Below are 13,095 nucleotides of genomic sequence, written 5' to 3'. Positions count from 1 at the left end.
GGCGGGACTTGCAGTTTGACTGCGTGCAGCCTGACAACCCCCAGTACCTGATGGGGTACGACTCTGCGGGGGAGGACTATATCACTTCCTCTTTCTCCTACCAGCTTGACAGCCATCAGCTGCACGCTTGAAAAAAAACAAAGCCGCCGTTTGGCATGTAGAACAGTCATGTTGCAAGTTGCAACGTGAACCATTCTTTCTCCGCTTGAGGAGACGGTAAATACGTTTGTATTGACTTATTTCTCTGTTTGACTTCTATTTTTTAAGTCTTGGCTGTGTTTTTGTTCAATGCATGCACGTAGTGTCGTGATGATGATTGTGCATCTGTAGCCGATTTCTGATACGGACCTAAAATGTTGTGCAATTTCAAGGACTTCAGATAACTCTCAAGGTATTGTGCATACAGTAGGTCATGTGAATATGTATTTTTCTAGAGCTGTTGTTTTTCTACATGCTAAATTATGTTTTTTGGATTGAGAATAAAATATTTTGTATGAAATTTAGTCTTTGTCTTCGCTTCCTTAAAAAAAAATATTGGGGTGGTGTGGCTCATTTGGTAAAGCGGCCAGCAACTGAGGGTTCCAGGTTCGATTCCAGCTTCAGCATCCTGGTCACTGTGATGTGTCCTTGGGCAAGACACTTTACCGACCTTTCTCCCAGTGCCACCCACACTGCTTTAAATGTAGCTTAAAGATATAGATAATGGGTTTCACTATGTAACGCGCTTTGAGTCTTGAGAGAAAAAGCGCTGGGTTAGTATAATTCATTTAACATTTATAATTGTTTTTACACACTGGCCCCCTGCATCAGAATTTTACCTTCAACCTCTTGAGACCTAGCAATGCGTTTTTGTCCTCTTTGAGGGACAAGCGGTTCACCGCCTTATTCTCATGCAAAAAAAATATTGGCCGTAAAAACTAGGAATATGGAATCTTATTTAGCCTGCTCACGGTTTTATTTGGATTCTTGGGGTGACGATTTGATTGAAAATTCACTCTCAATTCAAACCGATTCATGCTGCGGTATAAAAATTATAATAAAGCCTTTTAAAAACTTGTTTTTGTTCAAATTAATGTGTAAAAACATTTTTTAATCGTTTTTTGAAAATTATGAATTAATTTTTAGAATCACAAATAAGAATTACAATTTGGTTAGAATCAAAACATTTTTTTCAGCACCCTTAGTTGGGTGTTTAAGTATTGTTGTGATTTCATCTAATAAAAAGGACAATCAGTTAGCATGTTTCAGAGGCACTAAAGAAGTTAGTTATTAATAACTTGTATCATCTTCTAGAGCGATCAAAAGTAACAAGTTAACTAATGTTATTCATCACAAAAAAGTATGCCTTTAATAATATACATATGCAGATTAATCACGCAATTTATTTTAACCGCACATGCCCCTTTGCCTTAACCGTGGGAGTAGTGGTCACCTAAAAGGTGTGTGTTATACCGTCAGTGATCAGGTCAATGCAAAGATGAGCGTGGAGATTGACTTGTGTGCTCACTGGCGAATTTCACTTCAAAAGAAAGCTGACTTGAATTTAGATAAAACGGTTACCAAATTTTAAGCAAACAAATTCAAGTAAAACATTAAAAAATGTCCCTGGATGACATCCTGACAATAAATTGCATTTGTGCCCAAATAGGGTCTTCGAATTAATTCAAATTGTGCAAGCAAATATTAACCTGTGATTAATTATGATTGATCCAAATGTAAAAAGTGTTTAATGTGTTTTTTGTTAAAGAATCATTTGACAGCACCATTACTTAAATGATTAATTTATTCTGTTAAATTATATTTTCCTCTATCTATTTTCTACCACTTGTCCCTCTATTTTATTTATTACTATTTTTACTACTATTATCATTGATTTTATGTCATTTTCATTTATTTATATTAAATTCACATATATGTTTTAAAATATTGTTAGCATTTTTTTTAAAATAATATGCATTTTACTTATATTCTCCGATGTGGGTACCTCAATGGTGGCGTTTCACTCAATCCTCAGTGCTATGCCATGTCTTGTTATTGTCCACTGGTTTAAATGTAACTTAGATATTGGGTTTCACTATGTAAAAGCGCTTTGAGTCACCAGAGAAAAGCGCTATATAAATATAATTCACTTCACAATTCACTCCACAGTGCTGTGTTTCCTTTTTTCTTTGTGCTATGTAAATAGAATTTGAATCAAGTTATTGGGTTTTTTAAAGTAGAAGGTGTCTGTTTTTCATCAACAGTGTGGTTTGAAGTAGTTTTGGTAACCGTCGTTTTTTTTCAAGATACCAAAAACACATTATTGTAATATCCTCTACAGTGGACATGAGGGACTAACTACTTTTTCATAGCAAATTACGAAAAACTGCTCTTTGTAGTGTAGTGTATTATTTACAATGGATTTTATAATATGTTTTTCTCTCATCCAAACAGTAGAAAAAGTTACCACTAGACCTAGTTAAAGACAATCTACCATTGTGTCATATTGTCTCCATCCAAGATGATTATTGAACTCCAGAAACGTGTACATTTCTGGGTCTTATTGCGCAAAACAGGGTTATTACAGTACTTTCTTTATTCTGCATCAAGCTAACTCACCAATGATTGGAGGTCATGTTCACTTGCTGAGCTGTAAATCTTCCCTTTGTCCACAGCTTCTGCGTGCAGAGATAAGACAATCTTGCGTCAGCAGGGTACAAAAATAAAAAGACATAAAATATACTTAATAGGCGGCAGCTGATTTTCTTCGAAAAAGTTGCATTATTGTTATTTTCAATGAGGTATATTTTGGATTTCTTTGTACTTTGTCTGGTATGAGTAGGTCGACACAAGACTGTTTATTATTGCATCGCTACAGATTTAAATGGCAATCATTGGCCATTGTTGCAGATTTGAAAAGTTTGAATGGTGGCACAAGACAGAGCAGATTAAGGAAGCCTACAAGAAAGATCTTGACCTGGCTTCAGCCGAGGAGCAGAAATTAAACTCTATTGTGCGCTAATGGCTGTGCGTAATCGCTTAGTCCTGGGTCGTTGAGGCGTGAGCGTCCAGAGCTGGACCCAAACACGATCTGCATTAAATATAAAACATGTTTTCACTGTAATGCCCAACTGCCACTCGACTGCTGATTAAGAGCAAATATCTGAAATATAATGTGCAGTTTATGGTTCATTTATGTCCAAAACATCCCCATCAAGGGCCCCCACATGTATATGTGACATGAGCTGCAAGGGGCATTTAGTTTTGGAGGTGGCAAACATTGATACAGATGGTCATAATGATTCATTTGCCACATTGAATGAGTCAAAAGTGCGTGTCAGTGACACTGCAATTACGCTCTTCATTAATTCAGTCACAAGCAGAGAACAGTTGGCCCCAGGAACAAAAAATTGACGTGCAATTAATTGGTTTCCTCACTCGGAGCACGTTATTGCATTAGTTGTTAATCAGTGGTGACAACAATGTGCCCAGCAGGACAGTAATTGAGAGGACTGAAGCAAATGACAATGATGTCATGTTGCGTTATTGGACTTGCAACATACTTCATAATATATTTGAGATATTATGAAGTACTTTACACAAAAGAGCCCTAATTTAATGCTATTGAATTTGTTCACATTGGGATGCTACATGGCCATGAGGTTTTAGTAACGATCTGAATAAAGCGGTTATTATAGTATGGCATTAATAGAAGTCTTGTTGCACAGTTCAAACACACTGTAATTGTATTCATATCCTAAAAACATTAGAATTAAGTGACTATGTGCTTTCTGAAAACGGCAAAATACACACTTGTTAAAGCTTATTCATTAGATCCTGTATTTGTTATTTTCATTTTGACAGGAGGTTTTACAATCAGTAGAATACATTACCCTTTCTCAATACAGGCATAGTGTTGTAATGATACCAATATTTTGATACCGTTACTAAAATTATTTCGATACTTTTCTAAATAAAGGGGACCACAAAAAAATTGCATTATTGGCTTTATTTTAACAAAAAATCTTAGGGTACATTAAATATATGTTTCTTATTGCAGTTAAGTCCTTAAATAAAATAGTGAACATACAAGACAACTTGTCTTTTAGTATTAAGTAAACAAACAAAGGCTCTTAATTAGTCTGCTGACGTATGCAGTTACCTATTGTGTCATTTATCATTCTATTATTTTGTCAACATTATTAGGCACAAGTGGTAGAAAATTAATTATTAATCTATTTGTTCATTTACTGTTAATATCTGCTTACTTTCTCTTTTAACATGTTCTATGTACACTTCTGTTAAAATATAATAATCACTTATTCTTCTCTTGTTTGATACTTTACATTAGTTTTGGCTGATACCCCAAATTTGGTTATCAATCCAATACCAAGTAGTTACAGGATGATACATTGGTCATATTCAAAGTCCTCATGTGTCCAGTGACATATTTCCTGAGTTTATAAACATAATATAAATTTTTTTTAAACGAAAGAAGATGTTGTGAATATCGATGTAATCATAGTAGCATCGACTAGATTTTTACACCAAAATGCGTCCGTTCTCCCTTTTCTGTCTACACACTGTGTCTGCTTGTAAGTACTCCGTGATTGTGCGCTACCGAGCATGCTCCTCTGCTCGTAAAACCAGCGATGTGCTGGCGCAGGGAGGTTGCGGGACCGGTACGTTTCAGAGGCAATGTAGTACCGAAAATGATTCATTCGTGTCACGGTACTATACTAATACCAGTATACCGTACAACCCTATACAGGCATATGTAATGTTTTATTATTTAGGTTTGATTACAATTCGGTACAATACAATTCCTCTAATTTGTCTAACAATGGAATATGACAAATATTCCGCTCAGCGGGGGGCTTTGTTGAAATGTGACATTTTTTATATTTTAATGACACTTTTACTAACTCCGGCCGTCAACCCTACCATACTTTTTACTGACCTGTCGTGAGCAGCTTCTTTTTTGTGGATTGCGCCTCTGAGTTCCGCGATGTCTAGCCGAGGTAAATCCGACAAGCCAGGCCGCTCCAAAGCTTGCGCGTCTTCGGATCCAGATATCATGGAGGAGTGGGTCATCAACTAGACCAGACCCGGGCATTCTGAGGCCAATCATAAATTACAAAATCAATTTTAAAAAATATCTATGTCGAGTGTGCAACACAACGGTGCTGCTTTTGTTTTGAAAAGCGTTATTTGTATTACTTCCGTGTGGACGTATGCGCGTGCGTGATTGTGAGTGAATGTGAACAGCTGCAATCACAAATTACAAAATGAAGTTCAAAAAACATCTATGTCGTGCGCGCAATACAACTGTGCTGCTTTTATTTTGAAAAGTGTTGTTTATGGGCGTATGTCCGTGTGTAACCTGTGAGTGAAGGTGCACAGCGACAAGTGATGCACGGTTTACACCCGAGACGCTAAAAAGAGAAAAGTTGATGACGAATGCCGTGTTTTCAACAAGACATGGACTGCCAAGCAACGTTCCCTCTAAGGGGCGCGCCTGCGCAATTGCGCACTGCTCAAGCGTCCTCTGCGCACAGCAAATATATGCCGCACACCAAATCAAATCCCATCTGAATTCTAAACAAAATAAACACATTTATTCTGTGTAATTTTGCAATGCAACCTTGAGTGACAGTGACAACAAGCGGCCCTAACGGTGTTTGTCAACACCATTCAATTGAACACCGTTCAATTATTGTAATGTCTATCGAGATGCTTCGAGGCCAGGAATTATATCGATCACTTTATTGAGCAAAACTGTTTATATTCGGCCATAACCACACCAAAAACATGAGTAAAACACTTCTATCTCTAAAAACCAGTCATTTTCTGCCGTACAAACCAGGCCAAAACCAACTTGTCATCTGTCACCAACACGCATACCACTAAACCACTGGTGCGTTTATGGCCACACAAAAAGTCGGACAACTCAAACACCACACAAAGTTACACTATGACTCCTCAGACATACGTGTGCTTATTCTACTGTCATTTATTATTAATTATTATTATTAATGTTAATTTATTTATATTAATCATGGAATGCTGTTACTAGAGAAAGTTACAGGAATGCACAGTTCATCCTATGCTTACATTTCATTGTGCAACATGAGGATGTTTAAGGGGAACTAAATGTGATCTCTGAAAGGGGTACAAATGATTTCCAAAGCAGTGCTTTTGGTATAAAGTTAAGTTAGGTTAAATGAAAGTATTATTATTATTATTATTATTTATCTTACGGTATATATCAAAAATAATATTGAGCAAAATTTAATTGAAATATTGTCGATGTAGCCCTCCAGCAGTGCTCCGGTTGCTCATGCGGCCCCCGGTAAAAATTAATTGCCCACCCCTGAACTAGACCCTCAGAAGATGGACAAAAAGTGAGCCAACATCCTCGACAATCTTAAATCCGAGAGATAGCGGCTGTTATGGAGCCCTTTCGAGCAATCACTCGTCCCAAATCGGGGCCATCGCTAGCCTAGAGCTCGCTGCGAGTGCAAAAGCATAACGTACTAGCGTCAACAAGCTAACTGCCACTGTGGATCTCCTCTCTAAAAAATTTGATGATCTGGAGGGCCACTCGAGGTGGAATAATGTCTGAGTTGTGGCTCTGAGGGCCTCCGCCCGACTGAGTTCACCGCTTAATTCTTGCAGGAGGTTCTGAAACTTGACGACAAGCCCATGCTGGACTGTGCTCACCTGACCTTCTGCACCAGGCCTAAAGAGTACAGACCTCCTCGACCACTCATTGCACGAGTGGATTTATTTTATGTTCGGAAATAGATTCTACAAACGGCGGGTGAGGCTTCGCCGTTGTCCTCAAAGGGCAAGAGGATTTCAATTTTTTCCGACTTCAACCCTCGGAGGCGAGTTGCCTTTGCTGCGGTAAAGAAAAGGCTACATTCATGTCCCAACGTAAAGTTTGGACTTCGCTTTCCGGCGACGTTGCGGGTCACTTTATCCAACGGCCAGACGCACAGATTCGATGATCCAACAATGGTGTCAGACTTTGTGGACAAAAACATTAAAATGGGTATTTGATGGTAAAATTCAATGGTAAAGTATTTTTTGTACTATCTTATTGACCAATTTACCTGTTGGATATTGGTAGACTTCATACATATTTGCACAGTCGATTGAAGGAATAGGTTGTGATACCTTTTTTCATCTTATTCAAACTTAAACCTTAGTGCACTTTATTTGTTAACTAGATGTCATATTATTCACACTGTTGTTTGACAGTGTAGATGAGGCACGATGGTTGTTTTTTGTGAAGCGGGGGATGTTGCATGCACCCAGTTTAGAAGGATGCTTCTGCAAGAGCTTTGGGGTGGGGTGGGGGCCACTGATTTTATCTTCTTTGCATCAGTCAAGCTTTTTTTTTTTTGTTTAGTTTTACCACAGACTTTCATTGTTGTATACTGTATATTTGTATCTTTCTGCTATCACCTAGCCCAGGTGAGTCAAACTCAAATACAGAGTGGGCCAAAATTTAAAACTGAACAAAGCCACGGGCCAAGGTTGAACAAATTAACCTTTTAATAGGCACCCAAACATGTTTTGCATTGAATATTGAACAAGCAAGGCTTATATAACTTTATAGTGACATGCAAAATCGAGTTTCAAATAATAATAATAATAATAATTCAAAAATATCAATGCCATATCAAATACAATTTTAATAAAAATTGAATGCCTCTTTTCTATTTGCAGCCTTCTGAGGTAAATATCAAAATAAACTTTTTCCACAGGCTAATAATACATTTGAAAATAAAATAACAATAATGAATGAATCAAACATTCAAGCCTTGAAGTAGCAAGAGAAAGTGCATGAATAAAACGTTAATTATTGCTCAGTTTGCTACACTGATTTGCTTTAACACTGAATATGGAACAAGCAACGCTTATATAACTTAATAGTGCAAAATCAACTTGGTATATTAAATAAAATGTAAATAAAAAATGTAATGCCTCTTTTCTATTTGCAGCCTTCTGAGGTAAATATCAACATTAACTTGGTGGACGGGGGTAGGGTTGGGGGGGGCGGGGTTTAGTGGTACTGGGGGTGTATATTGTAGCGTCCCGGAAGAGTTAGTGCTGCAAGGGGTTCTGGGTATTTGTTCTGTTGTGTTTATGTTGTGTTACGGTGCGGATGTTCTCCTGAAATGTGTTTGTCATTCTTGTTTGGTGTGGGTTCACAGTGTGGCGCATATTTGTAACAGTGTTAAAGTTGTTTATACGACCACCCTCAGTGTGACCTGTATGGCTGTTGACCAAGTATGCATTGCATTCACTTGTGTGTGTGTGTAAAAGTCGCATATAGTAAGTGACTGGGCCGGCACACGGATTGTATGGAGGAAAAGGGGACGTGACGACATGTTGTAGAGGGCGTTGAAGGCAGTGCCTTTAAGACACGCCCCAGATAATGTTGTCCGGGTGGAAATTAGGAGAATGGTTGCCCCGGGAGATTTTCGGGAGGGGCACTGAAATTGGGGAATCTCCGGGGAAAATCGGGAGGTTTGGCAAGTATGAGTATTAGCGGTGAATGCGGTGTTACAGCGGCACCGACGCTGTATAATACCGGCGGGCCAGCTCTAATGTTAATTTGATATTGCCTCGAGGGCCAAATGAAATTACACGGCGGGCCACATTTGGCCCACGGGCCAGAGTTTGACACCCATGACCTAGCCTAATCTAACAGTGATGTCCGACAGGTGTGGTATTATGTTTACCAGTTTAAATTGCAAAGGGCTTAATAATCCTATAAAACAAAGTAAGATATTACATCATCGCCGTCATCTGGGCACCCAGGTAATTTTCTTGCAGGAGATTCATCTTAAACTTTCTGTTTACTTGAGGCTGAGGAGAGGATCCAAAAAAAGGAATGGACTTTGGACTAGAAGGATATGAACTCAATTATATTAATAGAGTAAATAAGAATGGAGGCGGAGTTGCTGTATATGTGATGGACTTCCATTACAAGGTGGTAAAAGACATGTCACTGGCTATTGACAATGTTTTAGAGTGTATAACCATTGAGATATGTCATGAAAGAAATAGAAATGTATTGATCAGTTGTATATATAGGGCACCCAACTCAAGTATTGAAGGATTTGAAGACTGGATTAAGGGAACTTTCAATGGAATCAGTCAAAAAGTACTCTTTTTATGTGGAGACTTCAACATTGATCTCTTGAACCCCAACAAGCAAAAGTCCATTAATGATTTCACAGATACAATGTATAGTATGAGTTTGTATCCTCAAATCACAAGGCCAACCAGAATTGCAAGTCACAGTGCTACACTTATTGACAATATATTCACTAATGTCTTTGATAATAATATAACAAGTGGACTGTTAACAACCGACATCAGCGACCATCTGCCAGTCTTTACTATTTATGATGGGAACTACAGGAAGAAGAACATTGACAAAAAGACATTTCAAAGACTATGTACAGAGGAAGGAATGATTTTCTTCAAGAAGGATCTGAGGAAACAAATTTGGGACAATGTATATAATGAAGATGATGTAGATTATGCATATGGGAATTTTGTCAACACCTTTCTAACACTCTATGATAAACATTGCCCATGGAAAGAACGTAGTAAGAAGCAAAAGAAAAACAACCAACCGTGGATGACAAAAGGACTGAAAAATGCTTGTCACAAAAAAAACACATTGTATCGAATATTTATAACACAAAGATTTATAGAGGCAGAAAATAAGTATAAGAAATATAACAACAAGCTAATTGGTATACTACGAACATGTAAGAAGGAATACTACAGTCAATTATTAAACAAGAACAAAAACAACATGAGAGCAACATGGGGCATCCTAAATAGCATCATTAAAAATGGTGCTAAGAAAGATTACCCCCAGTACTTTCTAGATGGACATAAAAAAAATGACAATATGAACCAAATAGCTGAACGTTTCAATGATTATTTTGTTAATATCGGAACAAATCTGGATCAAAGAATTCCAAATGCAGATGATGGGTCAGTTGAGGACTTGAGTGAGCTCATAGACAGAAATCCCAATTCCATGTTTCTTAAAAGTGTAACAAAAGAAGAAATAATCAAAATTGTAAAACATTGTAAATACAAGACTTCAACTGACTGTCATGGAATAGATATGGTAACGATAAAAAAGGTTATAGAAGACATTTCAGAACCTCTGACATATATCACCAATGTATCATTTTTAACCGGAAAATTCCCAGACAAAATGAAAATTGCAAAAGTCGTACCAATCTATAAGAATGGAGACGTACACCAGTTTACTAACTACAGACCAGTTTCATTACTTCCACAATTCTCCAAAATCATGGAAAAATGATTCAATAGTCGATTAGATTTATTTATTAACAAAAGTGGGACGCTCGTGGAGAACCAATATGGATTTCGAGCAAATATCTCAACATCAATACCATTAATTAAAATAACAGAGGAAATTACCAATGCAATAGATGGTAAAGAATGTGCGGCAGCAGTATTCATGGACTTAACAAAAGCATTTGATACAATTAATCATGATATTTTAATACAAAAATTAGAACGATATGGCATCAGAGGTTTGATATTGAACTGGGTAAGAAGCTATTTAACCAACAGGAAGCAATATGTGAAGATGGGTGAAAATATGTCAACACGGCTAGATATATCCTGTGGTGTGCCGCAGGGATCAATACTGGGACCAAAATTGTTTAATCTTTATATAAACGACATTTGTAAAGTTACAAAGGACTTAAAGTTAGTTTTATTTGCAGATGATACAACTGCTTTCTGTTCAGGAGAGAACACACAGAAGATAATACAAATAATAACAGAAGAAATGAACAAATTAAAAAGATGGTTTGACAAAAACAGACTATCTTTGAATCTCAGTAAAACTAAAATAATGCTATTTGGTAATAGTAGGAAAGAGCATAATACGCAAATACAAATAGACGGAGTAGACATCGAAAGGGTAAAAGAAACCAGATTTTTGGGAGTATTAATAGATGATAAAATGAACTGGAAATCTCATATACAAAACATACAACATAAGGTAGCAAAAAACATTTCAATAATGAATAAAACAAAACACGTCCTGGGCCAAAAATCACTTCATATTCTCTACTGCTCACTAGTGTTACCATATCTGATTTATTGTGCAGAAATATGGGGAAATAACTACAAATGTGCGCTACATTCGTTAACCATGTTACAAAAAAGATCCGTTAGAATAATACATAATGTTGGATATAGAGAACATACAAACCCTTTATTTATTAAGTCAAAAATATTCAAGTTTGGTGATTTGGTAAAATTGCAAACAGCTAAAATGATGTACAAAGCAATCTATAACCTGCTACCAAAGAATGTACAACATTTCTTCTCAACTAAAGAGGAGAAATATAACCTTAGAGGAAAAAATTATTTAAAACATTTATATGCACGTACAACACTTAAAACTTTTAGCATAATAGTATGTGGAATTAAATTATGGAATGGATCAAGTAAAGAAGTTAAAAATTCTACTGACATGATCCAGTTTAAGAGGTTGTTTAAATTAATAGTGCTTACAAAGTACAAAGAAGAATTATGAGAAAAACTTCCAACCTTATTGAAAATATTCTTCATCTCAGTATGTTAATAATGACTGAATTAATTAATTACATATTACAAACTGTTGTATATACTAATTCATAGATGTTATTTTATTATATAAAAAGGTCAGTAAATTATTTTATATAATTGTAAATGCTTTGAAGTGGGAAAGGGGTAGGATTAAATAAGCTTTGCTTCTTCCTACTCCTTTTCGGACATGATGTAAATGAAATGATATGAAATTGTGTGATGTATTATGATGTAAATGTGTTCATGTTCGAAATAAACTAAAAGAAAGAAAGAAAAAAGAAAGGATGGACGTAGTACGAATTTACCACTCTTTATTTTGAGGCAAATCGATAAGAATTGCTTTTTTGCTACACAAGTATGTTCCTTTTGTACACTCAAATAGTATTTCTGATCCCAAAGGGAGGTATGTTATCGTCACTGGCCAGATTTCTGGATACTATTCTCCCTTCTACTATTAATGCAGTTCAAACCCGGTTCATACGGAATAGGCACTCGTTTCCTACTCTACGTCTTTTCAATGTATTGTATGATGTGGCTGCTCTAACACTGAAGAGGCATGGATATCTACGGACAGGCCCTAACCAATCTGGCGCCCTAGGCAAGATTTTAGGTGGCGCCCCCCCACATCGGCAGTGTGTATATACTCACAAGAAACCGAATAGCTTTGTCTTTGACCTTTTTTTTTACTTAAAGAAAGCAAATTAACAATCAGAATAGTTAACAAGATTTAAAAAAATATGGATAAATAAATGAATACAAAAAATAAAAAATGAATATATGAAATACAATATTTTTTACATACATAAACACAAAATAAAACGTGTCAACAAGTTGCATAAAATAAATTAAAAATACAATATAAATAAGGCACTGCACAAAACAAGATATCAAACCAGTATGACTTTAACATCTATATTACAAAAAAAGGGGATCCTACAGAGTTCTCTATGTGTGCTTTTTAATATTGCATTAACTAGAATGACTTACAAATTACTGTACACCAGGGAGTACTGCGTTACATTATTATTTTCCATAACAATTTAGCCCCCTCCACAATATTAACCCGACGTTAAAACAGAACTAGCTATTTATTGATTAGCAATTGCCGAATCATGTAACATTAGCTTAATGCTAAAAAGCCAGGTTACTATCACATTCTGTAACAGACAAATAATTTCATGTAGGCTAACGTTACCTACCTGCTACCTCTGTCTTTTTCTCGTTTCTCCCCTTCTTTTCTCCCCTGGGCACCTGACAGTTTTGGCCGTTTTGACATCTTGTGTTGATTTTTTTGATGTGGTGACGTCCAAAAAGAGTCATGATACGGGAAGGGAGGGGGCGCACCGTGCCGGGGGAGGGGGGGAGTAATGTTGTAACAAATAATATTTCTATTAAATAGGCTTTACTTTGCATTTTAATTAACGTGGGATTATTTTATGTATTTAGAAATAATAGTACCAACTT

The 13,095-nt window shown here is 36.5% G+C and overlaps 2 protein-coding genes across 2 annotated transcripts in view; one reads left to right on the top strand and one right to left on the bottom strand.

The window, feature by feature from the left end:
- atoh7 (atonal bHLH transcription factor 7) overlaps positions 1–131 on the top strand; it is a 427-nt gene extending 296 nt beyond the window's left edge. Inside the window, 1 exon segment of the mRNA XM_062057707.1 lies at positions 1–131. This exon segment is cut by the window's left edge and continues 48 nt beyond it. Coding sequence (XP_061913691.1) covers positions 1–131 — 131 coding nt within the window.
- The window catches only part of LOC133657419 (uncharacterized), a 49,736-nt gene extending 36,879 nt beyond the window's left edge, over positions 1–12,857 (bottom strand). Inside the window, exons 1-2 of the mRNA XM_062058729.1 lie at positions 12,831–12,857; positions 2,599–2,657 (exon numbers count right to left, since the gene is read on the bottom strand). The gene's annotated coding sequence lies outside the window, so the exon portion shown is untranslated. The remainder of the gene's footprint in view (positions 1–2,598; positions 2,658–12,830) is intronic.
- Positions 12,858–13,095: the final 238 nt, after the last annotated feature.

This window comes from Entelurus aequoreus, linkage group LG09, assembly GCF_033978785.1.
Source record: "Entelurus aequoreus isolate RoL-2023_Sb linkage group LG09, RoL_Eaeq_v1.1, whole genome shotgun sequence".
In the NCBI taxonomy this organism is placed as follows: domain Eukaryota; kingdom Metazoa; phylum Chordata; class Actinopteri; order Syngnathiformes; family Syngnathidae; genus Entelurus; species Entelurus aequoreus.
Note: the sequence above shows the minus strand (reverse complement) of the source record. Positions and strands in the feature narration are given on the sequence as shown.